We start from the raw sequence: 14,711 nt of genomic DNA, 5'->3' as shown, positions 1-14,711 counted from the left end.
TTTTCCCAATGATCTGCTCTTAACACAACATTACGACAAAGTGATTATGGCGTATAGAAACGTTTTTGAATTTACTAAAACTCAAAATCTGACCTCTCTCATTTACCAAATTCTTCACTCTTTTCTGTAGCTCCAAACTGTGGTCAGCTGCTTCCTGTGTGCTTTAATTATCCTTGAGATGAGTCTAGAACTTCTCACTTTTTAGTTCTCCACAAGTGGGTGAGTCCATGTATAGTGTGCACCAAGAGAGAGAGAGCGGATAGGCCTGAGGACTTCACTGGTACAGTAAGGGGATAAGGTGGCTCTGTTCTGTTGTGGGCGGATGTCGGGTGAAATTCTTCAGGAAGAATCGTGTTCAGAGACAATAGAGAAACCGAGATACTTCATTTCGGTTCTTTTCCTGTAACTGTGTGACGTAGGTTCCTCCACCTCCCCGCCCCCTTTAAGAGACCAGCAGCAGGTCTGAGTGTATTAATTCCAATGGGTGAAGTGAACAACATCACAGAATATGACTGATTTTTCACGAGCCACACATCTTCAGAATATTCTGACATCAAAATAACATTTTTCAGATCAACAGATCAGGAGAAAATTAACTTTATTGGCGACCTGCCTCTGTCTCGGTGCAATACTCTCGTAAGATCTGTCAACTGCCAACATCGTTTGCCAACCGATAACCAGATGTTTAGACGGACCAGTTATTTTTGGATTGACTTATTTATACGTTAATGACTTAATCCCAATGTGATTTCTACATATGAAATATCTTTCAGGCAGTTTGACTAGTTTCAAATTCAACCCATTAACCTTTTCAAAGTTTCCCTAAATTAACATTACAGCCCATCGTGCATGTTTTTTGTTTTGTGCAGAAATGTCCCAAATCACAGATTATTTTAAAAAAGAGGAGGAGGACAGGTGAAACATTGCAGAGTGCAGATATCATTAGTTCTTCTAATAAGGGAAAAAATTCATGTTAATTCATGTTACTGACCAGATTTGGTTCACTTGTCAGAAGTGACTAGAAGTGACAGCGAGAGAGGGCTAGTAGCTTCTCCTCTCCTCTGTCTCAGCGGAGACCGTCACAACTTCATTCACTCTTTTAACAAAACAAAACAAAAAGCAACGAAGGAAGCAGTAAATGGACTTACATATTTAAGACCTAACTAAATGTAATTTAAGACCTAACATGCGGCTAATGTAAAGCTAGCAGAGCTTGGAGAGTTGGTTATCTGGTTGCTAGGCGCACGCACGCACGCACACAGGTCAGGAGCTGCCGTTGCCATGGCAATGCGAAAATCTGCCCAGAATTTGGCTTCTACATGGCTTCAAAACAACTGCAAATTATGAGAAAACCGTTACTTCTTTTCATAAACCGAAAAGACCGTGCCAGACACTGAAGCCAGAAGTTTCTAAAGTCTCTATTTTATTCAGATATTCCTTAAAATGAGTGAGTAAGCTCAGTGCGAAGACAGAGTGAGATTCCTTTGAAAAAAAAAGACGATTACATTAGGTGTCAATGAGAGTGAGACAGGTATTGCTGCCGGACTCGGCACCCCCGTTTAAATTTTGTGCAGACCCTGCCTGTCAAAGTTACATTTTATGAATCCCAACAACTATGTCTACATTTTCAGAAAGAATTATTTGTCTCCTTTTTACGGTTTGGCCACGAGCTCGAGTTAAAAATAAAAATAAAGGTTATTTTTTACTGCTTCACGCACTCTAGCCAACTGATGCTGTCACTCTAACTTTGAAGAAAAAGTGACCGCCCCGAGGCGCTCCTCTCAGCTATTCTAGCTGTAGAGGAGTGCCTTGGAGCTGAGCACCCGTGGCACTAATAATAATAATAATAATAATAATAATAATAATAATAATAATAATAATAAATAAATAAACAATAAAAATTAGATTAGTCCACTTCCTTTGGCTGAGGTGTTGTATGGCCTGATTACAGTGGGAACAAAGGATCTCCTGAACCTCTCTGTTCTGCAGCGCAGTGAGATGAGATGTTTGCTGCAGCTGTAGCTGTTTCTCTGTCCTGCCAAAATATTGTGGAGAGGAGGGTTGGTATTGTCCAAGATGGCCTCCATCTTACATTGCATGCATAGTCCCGAGTGAGTCCAGAACCCTGCCAAGCACAGACCCAGCCTTTTTTACCAGCTTGTCCAGTCTTTGTGTTCATGTCTGACATGCTGCTGCCCCAGCAGACTGTAGCATAAAAGAGTCCACTGTCCACTGACTGATAAAACATGTGCAGCATTTCACTGCAGACGTCAAAGGACCTGAGCCTCCTGAGGAAAAAGAGCCGGCTCTGCCCCTTCATCTGGTGGCATCTGTGTTCAGGGACCAGTCCAGTTTACTGTCCAGGTGCACACCTAGGTTTTTATAAGTGTGCACCACCTCAATGTCCTTCCCTCGAATGTTGACTGGCTGAAGGGTGGGCCTAGACCTCCCAAAGTCCATGACCATCTCCTTGGTCTTGTCATTTACCTCAGCCGGTCGTCCTACTTTAGGTACCGGAACAAGACATGATGTTTTCCACAGGACCGGGACCCTCCCTGTTTAAAGGCTTAAGTTAAAGTTCCTCTGGAGAGGCTCAGCCAGCTGGGCTGCACAGTCCTTTAAGAGCCTTGGACACACACCATCCAGGCCTGTTGCCTTTCCAGGGCGTAGCCTCTTGAGCTCCGCCCTCACCTCCTCCGCTGTAATGGACAGGTGGAGGGAGTTGCAGCTGCAGTTCCAGGTTGTGAAGGAGATGCAGTAGGAGAAGCTGCAGCTGAAGCAGTGGGAGAGAGAACAGAGGCTGTGTCAAACACTAGTGTGATCCAACCATAGACTGTATATAAAAATGGACGTAGTCTCCCAGACTGAAAACTGAAGCCAATGAAAAAGTGCCTTAATGTGCAATACCACCATGGCCTGCTCAAGGCTGGCTCCAAAAAACTCTGGCTCCAATACACACTCATTCGAAAAACGCCAACTTCTCTATTGAAATACTCAGTCAATAAATTTTTTCCAGAACTCATTACAGTGTGATGGGCTAAATTCACACTTCTCATTCAGTGTTCCAGTGGTCCATGTGAAAATAATCATCTAATTAATTAGATATTAGGCCTTAAAATCAAGTATTTTGGGGGGCGTGCCTGTTTGATTGATATGTCTGGTCTGCAATGACGATGACGCTGCAGGCTGGGAGGTCGATCACCGGAGGAGAGCTTGGGTCATGTGTGCATCATATTGAATCAGTTGTGTCAAATTTCTATTATTTTCTCAATATTTGTCGGTGGAGGGGGAATTCTGCACCGACAGTTTTGATGTTAGTTCTTTAATTTTAATGAGTTTTCGGTTCACAGTAATTGTGGCTCGTTCTTCGGCACTAACAGACTGGAGAGACGCTGATATACAGTTTTTTTCGGTGAGTAAATGTTTATTTTCTGAACGTCCTACAGTTGTAATGTATGATGCTCCCTAAAAGCTAGAGCGTTTTTTTCCACACTCTTTAGTGTGAACTGAAAATTGACAGTTTAGATTTTGAAGCAGTTGTCAGTGTAGTACAGCTCATGTACACTAGTTTTATTCTTAACTGTTGTCATTAAAAAGATTTTTAATAAATAAACCTGTGATTAAATTGTACTAACTATGTTTTTTTCATATTAACCATCTGCCTCATGATGAATCTAACAGGTCACTTTGGTGAATTAGTGTTTTCATTGTTATTAAATTGGTAAGTACATAAGACAAATTTAGAAAAGCACAAACTCCAGTATCTATCTCTAGATCCTGTGTTGTCGCTGTTGAAGGACGGACACATTTAAACATTTCTATCATGTTTGTTGTTGATTAAAGCAACATAGAAAGTCTTTGATTAATTACAAATTCAGGAAAAACTTCAGTGTGTTGTGATTTCTATATTGTGCTGCTGCTACTGTTAAAATTCATACCAGACACGCTCCATAAAAACCATCAACAGAGCAAAGCTTCATAAAAAACTTTATTTCCCTTAAGAACTGCATTCATTTCAACAATTTACAACAATGGAGACGTGTACAAAATAATGTAATAAATGGATGAATTAAATAACGTGTGCAATTTACAATCAACTGTAACTGACAAATTTAAAAAGAAATACACTTGTGAATGAAGTTGCAGGTGAACGTCACTGTCACAAGACAAGTCTGCATAATAAAGAGAGGTGGATAAATCTTATTTAGTAACAAGTATAAATTAAAGTAGAGATGTAACAATAATACTTCATAGCTCAGTGAGGACGGTGCAACAGTCTGACAGGTTGACTGGAAGCTGTTGCACTCGTCCATAAGTGATGGAGGGAAGGAGCAAAAAGTCCAGGAGCCGTTATTCACCATCAGTCTTCATGTGTGACACAGTTTACATGAAGCAGACTCAGTCTGAGGGAGACATGTACTTGTATTTGTAATACAGGATACTTGGTAATATTAAAAACATGGATTTTCATAAGTGTGTGTGTGTGTGTGTGTGTGTGTGTGTGTGCATGTGCATGTGCGTGTATACACACCAGTTCTTCACTTTTCACCAGATCATTCGTTCACCTTCGTAGTAACAACACTGTGGACAAACTCGTAGTGTCTCTGAGTTCATTCCTGTCTACCTGTGCCTCCAGTTCATCACTGCCTGCATCCATGCTGCTTACCTTTACAATAACCACATATTCATTATGATAATGTATTTATTATTATTATTATTATTATTATCATTATTATTATTATTATTATTTAAAATATACCCCTTCAGAAAACATAAAGGACAAAGTAGAAGCAGAATCCATGAGATATTTGGGGGTAAATATACCAAAAGACTTGACAAAGTTGCGCTCCTTCAATTTCCTCCCCCCGAACCAAAAGATCAGGGAAGACATAAGGACTTGGGACCTGATACCTCTTCTTAATTTTGGGTCTCCAGCGTGGAGGGTGTGGGTTCTCTGAGGCAAATCATTACAGTACATTAGTACATGGGCTCCCTACCACTAGAAAATACTACTTCTATGGATTCTAAGAGCTGCAGGAGGAAAGCCATCACTAGAAAGTGGTAAAAACCAGAGACATCTACTGTGAATGATTGAGTTGACATATATTTATGAAATCTTTAGGATGGAAGGAATTGATTTATATATTAGGTTGCAACAGGACAAATTTGTGAAAATTTGGGAAATAACACCTGTATGCCTTTCATTTGTTTAATGTCTTTATTTTTCCCAAATGTCCTCTCTCTCTTGTAAATCCTATTTTCTAAAGGGTTTTGAGTATATCAGGCAGGTACACCTCAACTTATTTATGTTTTGTTTTTGTTTTAGTTATTTGGATTGATTCAATTTTCTGTTTGATATTTTATATATGAGGTATTTACTTATTTATGATTTTGTATTTTATTTGAATTTTTCTTCCTTTCTTGATGGATGCTTATCATATAATTTACTTCATTGATCCTAAATTGTTTCTGTGTTATCTATTTTGACAGATTTTTTATTTTTGTTTGCAACTGAGTCTCATAGAAGGCTCATAGATGGATCATGAAGTAATACAATAATAAAGAAATTATTTATATATATATATATATATATATATAAATAATTTCTTTATTACAATAATAAAGAAATTATTTATATCAATTATAAATTATAAATAATTTCTTTATTATTGTATTACTTCCATCACCATCACTCAGCACAAAACCCTGTAAGCTGCCCCTGTGAAAGTTATAATGAAGAATCTGTGCCTCCATGAGACTGTCTCTGGTGGAACTGTTTAGTTTCACCTCATGTGGAAATCCCAGAGGCATAACATCATGATTCCATCATCTGTGACTAAGCACTCCACTTCACGTTCTCAGCCCCCTGCCCTTCTTGTGTGGCAGCTGTGCCACAGTTTATTTTTAGGTCCTGTGCTGTGTTCAAATCTACATGCACCAGCTTGAAATGCTGCTCAGATTTAATCATGTAGCAAGGTTGTCCTCCCTCTCTCCCATTCACTTTTTCCTCCCACTCACCAGTGAAGTGAGTCATCACTTGGCAGGTTTACGATGACATTAAACAGGGGAACACCTTTGTGCATGAAGAATTCCCAGGTGCACGGGAGTGACGGGATTCACAAGGAAATCTGAGGTGTGACAAATGAAAACAAACCAAAGCTGCAGCAGGTTCCAGGTTGACCTCAGTCTGTGCATTGTTCACAGGAATGCCTGAGCGTGAATTAATAGATACAGTATGTACTTTCATTCATATAAGCTTTGTATCCTTATCCAGACATCGTTCCTATTTGAGTGGTTTCAAATAACTGCTTTTATAAAAGCTGCTATATCAGGAAGAGGATGCATTGATAATGTCAATCCTGTATTGAGATGAATGCAAGAAAACCTTTCACCTTCAAAGTGTCATGTAGCTGCCGGTAGCCTCTGAGCTTCGGTGAATTAGGGTTAATTAGTAAAGACAGAAAACATCCTTTCATTCATCATTCACTCTAGTGACAGTTTCTTTTTTTTTTTAAGTATATTTTTTGGGGCTTTTAATGGACAGGACAGTAGAGAGACAGGAGATGGGGAGGCAGAGAGGGGGAATGACATGCGGTAAAGGCGGTCCGAGGCGGGACCCGAACCGGTGCCGACTGCAGCGAGGACTGCAGCCTCTGCACATGGGGCGCCTGCTTAGACCACTACGCCACACGATGCCGTGACAGTTCGTTTATCTGTGATTGATTTACAAGGAAACATGACAGAGTCAGTCTGTTACACTTGGAAAAGCTGATATTTGTGTGGAATTGTTTTTATGAATTCTATCTGTGACCTTTTGGTTGCCTGGGTTTTCTGCTCTGTCTGTTTGTTTTGATTTCATGACATTTCTTGTTCTCAAGTCTATTTTGAAAAACAGATCTTGATCTCAGTGACAATTCCTGATTAAATACGTTCACTGAAACTAGGTGTAACCAATAAAAACCGAAAACAGCATTAATGGCTTCTATTTAGGTGTGTCAGTCAATGTGTCTGGTATCGCGCATAGAGCCATCTTTCATGTTATGACATCTGGGGTTTTTCTGCTGAATGCTCCATGCTCTGTGGTCAGGTATGATGTAATCAAGTGTGTTTCAGAGAGCTGAAATGATTGGAATGGAGGGTCAAACCAGGGCAAATGAGAAATGAAAAGGTAATGAAATTAAATAATTCCATTGATCGCCTCCCACACTCTCTGCTAAGAAGCTTACAGCAACTCTTCAGTATTTTTGGGCATTTTTCCTGCAGCTGCAGGACGTCTTGGTTTTCATCTTGGCACACTTGTTAACAAGTTAGAGCAGACACACTGGCTGCATGACTCATGGCCGCATTGCATGATCTACAGATTCGGTATCTTGCCTATTTTTCATGCTTGATGCGTGGCTCCCAGCAAAAATAGTCCTGTTGATATCATATTCACATCATGCCAGCAACATCACGCTAGTACTGTTGCCTCGCAGTGAGAAGGATCTGTGTTCAAATCCCAGGCCTGGGGCCTTTCTGTGGCTTTCTGGGTTTGCATGTTCTCCCTGTACCTGCATGGGTTCTCTCCGGGTACTCCGGCTTCATCCCACAGTCCAAAGACATGTACAATATGTTAATTGGTGGGTCTAAAGAGCCCATAGGTATGAATATATGCGTGACTGGTTGTTTGTCTCTATATGTCAGCCCTTTGATGGACTGGCGACATGTCCAGGTTGTAACCCACCCTCACCCAATGTCAGCTGGGAATGGCTACAGCCATCTAAATTAGAAAAACAAGGTACATCAGGTAGTTCCACTATCATTTTGACTCATGCAAAAGGCAGAAAAACAGGGAGGATGTCCAAACAGGGAGGCAGCAAAAACAGCTATAAAGGCCATATTATCGCGGATTAAGTTGACTGTTCACCAGATTCATATACCTCTTCTCATTGTTATATACCAATCCGTATTGACACATGCTATCACTATATATGCTACGCCAATGCTGTGTGCGACATAAACAGTCATCACTCCTGTTTCACTGGCAGATACTACCAGTGGTGTGTCACTGCTGTCACTCCACCCTGTACCTACTTTGAAGTTGTCACTTTGACCAGCTGTGTTTTGCTGCAGTCAGGCTACGTCCACACCTCCACGTCTTAGTTTTGACACACATCTCTTGTGCTACATTTACTCCTGGCGTCCACACTACTCAAGTTTTTGAGCCCCAAAAAACAGACTTTCAGAAACTGTGCTGGACCCGTTTTAGTTTGCGTTGGGACAAAAACAGAGACCTTTGGAAACGATGATGTAAACACCCACAGTCGCTCCCTGATTGGCTCTCATCAACCTCGACTACCAGTGGTGAAAGCAACATGAGTAATGAATCACTGACTTTGTTGTCTTTGCTAGCAGCTGTTGTGCATTTTAATTCTACATCTACTGTTGTTGTTCCTCATTCATAGTTTCTTTTTTTTAAAGTTATTTTTGGGGCTTTTTTGCCTTTAATGGAGAGGACAGTAGAGAGACAGGAAATGGGGAGGCAGAGAGAGGGGGAATGACATGCAGGAAAGAGCCAGCTGCAGCGAGGACTGTAGCCTCTATATATGGGGCGCCTGCATAACCCACTGCGCTACCCGACGCCCCATTCATAGTTCTTTCTGCAGCTAACCAACTGCAAAGTAGACAATCTGCTTCCTGTTTACACCTGCGCGCACATGTCCAGTGTACGTGAATCGTCATGTGATATGTGTTTTCAGGTGTGATGGACAGAGAACATTTATAAAATGAAAATGTAACGGTGTGGACGTAGCCTCACTGTTGTTCCATATCCTGTGGCAGGTACTGCAGCTGATGCCATAACACTATACATGAAGATAACCACCTCTTGTCTCTGATGTGATGAACAGTTAGCGAGGTGTAACTGTATATATGCACTGTAGTGTTCTTCAGAAAAGTGAGCGCATACATATATAACAAAATCAAATTTATTTTTATAGTCCAATATTACATTAAATATCTCAGAGGGCTAATGCCCCACAGCAGCAGCAGCAGATCCCAGTCTGCTCAAACTCTCCAAAGCGAGAAGGAAAACTCCCCCTAAAGGCTTCACTCAGGTAGACGAGCAGCAACAAAACAAAAGACACAAAGGAAGGCAAGTGTAAAAATGAACATGAGGTTGTAACTGTTCATTTTAAAAAATGTTTACAACAGTGGGACTGTAATCCAGCAATAGTAATGATAGGTCAAATACTGATTAAGCAAATCCAGTGTAAAAAAGACCAATAAAAAAATAATGAATCCAATACAGTTCATCAAGTAACACAGTTAAACTGACTCATTTATAATAAATAATATTTGTTCTGGTCCAGCACATATGAACATTGTACATTAAAAACCAAACAGACCAATAGAATCACAGTGAAATGATTGTGTATTTCTCATCTTTAAGATGTTCATTTCCATGCTGTTAACAACAAATTCAATTCCATTCACGTGTGTTGTATTAGGGCAGAGAGTAAAAAAACAAAAGCAATAAAAACAGAACTCATGGAGAGATAAACATGTTTTTGACATGTTTGTAATTTGACCAAGCAAACTGACAGTTTCACTTTGCTGGACCAATAATAGTGTCAGCTGTTTAGTCTAAAAATCACAAACAGAACATATATTACATCCAAAAGCCAGAGTCAGCATCTATAACAGCTGAACATCCCTTTGGTTTAAAGAAGCTGACTCAAAGCTTCGAAGGCAATGGAAAAGCTTAGCTGTAATATAGTAGAGGCAAATTTATCTCAGTAACATATTACACACAAAAACACTAATATAAATACTAATTACTAATAATATTAATAATAATATAATACTTTATATTCAGACTGGTGATAGATTTAAAGGAAAAACCTGAATAAATGATTGAAGCTGTTTCGTCACTCATTTACTCATGATTATGAAAATCATGTCAATCAGCCTGTGGTCTTTAAAGATGCTATATAAGTTTTCTCAGCTGCTGAACCAAGAGCAGGTGGTAGTCACAGGAGCTTCCTATTACTCGCTCTGGGCAACGCTACTTCTTCAGGGCTGACTGGATGCTACGGTGACCTGCTATCGTAGTAGAGGTGGTGGTAGGAGCTGTTTTTAAGTTTTCTCTACTGCTGAACGTGGTTTCTTGTCACGAGAGCTTCAGCCATAATTACACTGAGACAAGACAAGAGGTCATCCTCAGGGCAGATTGGAGGCTACAGTGAATCACTACTAGTTAACGTTGGTGTTTGATGCTGAACTCAAGTATCTGCCGGACTGGTAAGTAGCTGTCAATGCTAATGTTAGCTGTATAGCAATAGCAAAAACTTACATATAGCACCTTTAACTCAGCAGATAAAGCTCTCAACCTCAATGAACATATATAGGAGATTTTGCAGACACCTGAAAATGAGGGAACATATTTGGAAGAATTGTGGTCATCCTGTCACTGAATCTAGGTACAGGAGTATTGAAGCTATTCTGGAGGCACCAGCTGAACAACATCTTACTGAAATAATTATGTATATACTGTATATCGTCCAAACCTGAACACACAGTTATTTTAAACCTTAACAGAAAGCGCTTTAAAACATACAAAACTTATAAATGAATAATGATAAATAACTTGAAAAAAAAATCTTTTTAATTTAAAAAAAAAAAAAAAAAAAACTTTAAACATACATTATCAAATCAATGAAGATGCCCAAAAAAGGCATATTCTCATCAGGGCATATTCTCTATGCAAGATAAGCACCAAATGACGATTTCCAGACCAGCTTATAGCCAAATTCGATCCACACGCTCACATGATCTCCCGCCAACAAGTCAAACAGCTGCCCCACAAACACACTCCTGGGCACCTTTGAAGTGCATGTTACCCCGTTCCAGGCATCCATTATGGGCACAATCTTGTCGTAACCTTCATTCCAGCGGCGCAGCTGCACTAACAACTTGTTGAAGTCTTCAGCTTGAGTGGTAGTCTCCTCATCGCAGAGCAGGGTAATCGTCACGTAGATAAAGTAGACGCCCGTCTGTGGAATCACAATGGCCTGTTTTTCCTCGTTGTATTCTTTCCCAAACATGCTTTTCCATTTGATGTACTGTCCATCGGTCCTGTTGTCTGTAGTCATAGAATCTGGGGGGACAAGGAGCGCACAGCAAATCAAACGTCTCGTTTAAACATCATTAGTCACATCTTGCCATTTGAAACGCTGTTGAAACAGGGAGCTCCTAATCAAAGCAAAGCAGCTCTGATGAAACACAACAATCTTCATGTGAGTCTGTTTCCCATATTTGACTCATCTGGCTTTCATGTGTCTCTCCAACACTTCCCACTGAGTGCACATCAGCATTCACAGATGCACGTACATGCAGATTCACCTTCACTTGTTGTGAAATTCATTGTCAAGTTGTAAACTAAAATTGTTTCGCCGGAGAGTCCTGATGTGACTCATGCTGTCAGACGCTGAAGGGATGTGATTAATGATGTGAAAGTGTGAAGGTGAGTTCATTTCTTTTTTTGTTCATTTGGTTTCGAGAATGTAGAGTTCACTTCGTTTCTTCATCTACACATGGAATTGACATCAAATTAACAAGACACTATGTGTGTATTTCACTGTCTATCTGCCAAAGCGAAAGAGTTGTGCAAATAGTTTGGAATTCTAAAGAGAGAGAGAGAAATACTTACGGAGGTGAATGTGTGGCCGCTGGGAGTTATTTTGAGGATTAACTGTTGATTGAGAAAGCAGGGAAAGGTTGAAAATAACACTGCTGTGGTTGCTTTGCTCATGACGCTTCAGGGAAAGCAAAATCGTCACGCAACATGAGCAGGAGAATGTTCTCTTGGTTTGTGAAATACAACACAAAACTTTAACTTGTAAAGAAATCCATTTGATAAAAGATGAAGTTAATGAGACAGCGTACCTGCAGGACACAGTCTCTCCTGCTGGGAGTAGGCTGGATGTTGCTCTTCTGTGATCTAGAAAAAATAAAGGAGAACACATTTTATTCTAGTGTCATCATGATAATAACATTTCATCCGAACTGAACATGTGACTTTGTGTTTACGCTGATACCAGCAGGGGAATGTAAAATGGGCTGAAATGAAAAGTTTTACGGCTTCACCATCAGCATGTCCCATATATTGGGACAGAGCGAGTTAAAGCAGCACTGAAAAAAATGTGGACAAAACCACCTGTGTAAATATATATATTCAGATATTATGGCACAACGGATTGAAATTCATACATTTCTATGTGTTGCAGCTCATCTGTAATCACTGAGCTGCAGGAGACTGTGCTCAGCAGCAGCTGTAAATCAACACAGAAAGTTGAGTTTTAAACTCCACAACACGCATCACGTTAGCTTCAGGCGTCCAGTGAACTGACAGCCCGGCCGACATCATCACACTGCGACACTAAGAGGCTGGGAAAAGTTAACACATAAAGAAAAAAGGATTTGGAACTTACCCTCTGTTCGATAGATCCAGAGTTTCCACACTGCTTTAAATCTGCGGCCTTGATAAAAACGAACAGTGTGGTACAGCTGAGCAGCAGGAGCAGAGTGATGAGTCTGAGGCGCGACTCCTGTTGCTTCATGTCCCGGCAGTGTTTGATGAGAATAAGAATGGACTCGTCCCGGCCCATAGCAACCATCGCATCCCCGCAGGCAGCCTCGGATGGCAGAGTCGGTCCCATCAGTTTCTGTCCCATGGCAACAGGGCTGATCTCTCCTCGAGTGGCTGTGAAGTGGCTGATCCCGAAAAAGCTGTTTACCGCTCATACATGCAGAGTCTTATATTAGCAGGGGAACAGTGGCTGTAGTCAACCGCCTACACCAGAAATCCTCATTCTGGGATTACCTCATCCATGCATGCAAATTGGGAGGGAGAATAGAGAAGGGAGGAGGAGCACAGACCACAGACTCAGTTTATGTAAAACATGAATCGGTTTCACCTCTCATCTATTATCATTACATTCCAGTCAGAGAGATAAGTATCAGTATCTCTTCAAGACAAATCCCTGGTGACCTTTTCCTCCAGACTTTTTTTTTTTGCACAGAAATATTGTGTCTGCTGCACAGTATCATTGATCAATCATTGAGTTTGTCCCAAGTTGATCAAAGTCTAAACAAAGAACCAGATGTGAATCGCTCTCTTGATATCTTTTGTGGGACAATATAAAGTAACATTTATATACACAAATGCACCGGAAATAAAACCCTTGAATTTTGTTGATATACAAATGAAACCAGGAAAAATGTGTCACTTCACCTCACTGCGTTTGTTTGGCTGATAGATGTTTCAGTCCCGTGCAGCAGACAGTTTCCAGAGTAGTGTTGAAGCAATTTTCTTTTTTTTCCACTTGAGGGCAACGTGCTGTAAACGCAACAAAATTTTAAAAAAATGACATATATGTCCCTATATCAAGAGTGATGTTGCCATATACGTCTCCTATAGGGGATATATTATTATCACATATTTTCATAGATATAAGTTTATAACATATGAAACACCCTTAGTAAAATTTGTATTTGTAGATATATCAAAAATATCTATGATACATTTTTATATGGTATAACATGTTGTGAACGATATATGTAAGTAAGTAATAAGTAAGTAAGTAATGTCTCTTCCCATCCCGGTAAAGTGGGCTCAAACTTTTGGACCCTTCTGTATGTAATAACATATATTGACAGAGTTTGGAAGGATATATAGAAAAAAAATAATCTGCTCTGTTTTTCTAAATTAACTCCACCAAACCTTGAGAAACATACCAGTGGGTTTTTGGAGCCTTTTCACTGAAAACATTTGCCTGTAGCTGGAAACAAAGTGGATGAGAGTGGTGACAATGAACCAAAACAGTAAAGCTGCAAGATATTAAACAAAGAACTGAGCTAAGGAAAAGTGCAGAGTCAGTACAACAATAATTATATTATTGTATTTTATGTTTCAGGTGTTGTTTTTTATGAGATAATTATATTTGTGTTTGTTTTGCTTTGTTTGTTTTGTATAAGCGATGCTGCCACTAATCAGCAATTAAACAAAACACAACTCTGAGGGAAATACAGACAGGAAAAAGAGTGAGGAACAGGATGAGAGTGGTCCATAGCACAGTGTAAAAGTACATAAATATTATCAGCAACATGTATAATAGTAAAAATGTTCAGTGTGCTGACCACGAATATAATTGTGTCAAACAAAAAAGAAAATATCTAAGCACATTTTAAAATGACCCACCAGTCATTATTGAAGAGTGAAACATGTGCCATTCATCTCCAGGTGGGTCACTGGAGTTTAGTCTTCTGTGGTTGTGGTGGGTGTCAGACTGAAAAAAGGCCATATTCCTGTAATAAGTGTTTACCAGTGTGAGGATGTCATCCTTTTCACAGACAAGCAGACGTGTATCCAGTTACAACAAACTGATCTGCTCAGCACGTAGCTGTGTCTGGATACGGTGGGTGTAACACAGAAATATTTAGCATCATGTGTTTTCTGCTGTTCCACACAAATAACCCAAATTCGCTCTCTGGCTCAGGTCTAAATTTTGATTAAATCAAGTGAGTTATCTAAACAAGCCTGAAGTCCAAATACCACAGAATGAGAAAGCGAAACCTCTGCTGCACTGGATACTTTTCATTACACTTTTTTCTTAAAGTTATTTCTTCGGCATTTTTGCCTTTATTGTGAGAGAGACAGTGAGGTTGGGGGG

General features: G+C 40.0%; 1 protein-coding gene across 1 annotated transcript; it reads right to left on the bottom strand.

Annotated features, from left to right (window-relative positions):
* Positions 1-8,952: 8,952 nt before the first annotated feature.
* Positions 8,953-12,815, bottom strand: LOC111648055 (uncharacterized). Its single transcript, XM_023397808.2, has 4 exons — positions 12,471-12,815; positions 11,926-11,980; positions 11,690-11,731; positions 8,953-11,137 (listed from the first exon to the last, which is right to left on the bottom strand). Exons 1-4 carry the CDS (start codon positions 12,711-12,713, stop codon positions 10,740-10,742), a joined length of 738 nt encoding a protein of 245 aa, XP_023253576.1. The 5' UTR covers positions 12,714-12,815; the 3' UTR covers positions 8,953-10,739.
* Between the last annotated feature and the right edge of the window lie 1,896 nt (positions 12,816-14,711).

The sequence above is a fragment of the Seriola lalandi genome, unplaced genomic scaffold (assembly GCF_002814215.2).
Source record: "Seriola lalandi dorsalis isolate HSWRI2012SDOR001 ecotype SW California unplaced genomic scaffold, Sedor1 jcf7180002054939, whole genome shotgun sequence".
Lineage (NCBI taxonomy): Eukaryota > Metazoa > Chordata > Actinopteri > Carangiformes > Carangidae > Seriola > Seriola lalandi.
This window is presented reverse-complemented; position numbering and strand designations above follow the sequence as displayed.

Excerpts from the sequence above, each read along its gene's own strand:
- LOC111648055 (XM_023397808.2), bottom strand. The coding sequence starts at position 12,713 with ATGGGACAGAAACTGATGGGACCGACTCTGCCATCCGAGGCTGCCTGC. Across the intron at positions 11,981-12,470 it reads CTGGATCTATCGAACAGAGG|ATCACAGAAGAGCAACATCC; the intron begins GTAAGTTCCAAA and ends TATTTTTTCTAG. Across the intron at positions 11,732-11,925 it reads GGAGAGACTGTGTCCTGCAG|TTAATCCTCAAAATAACTCC; the intron begins GTACGCTGTCTC and ends CTCAATCAACAG.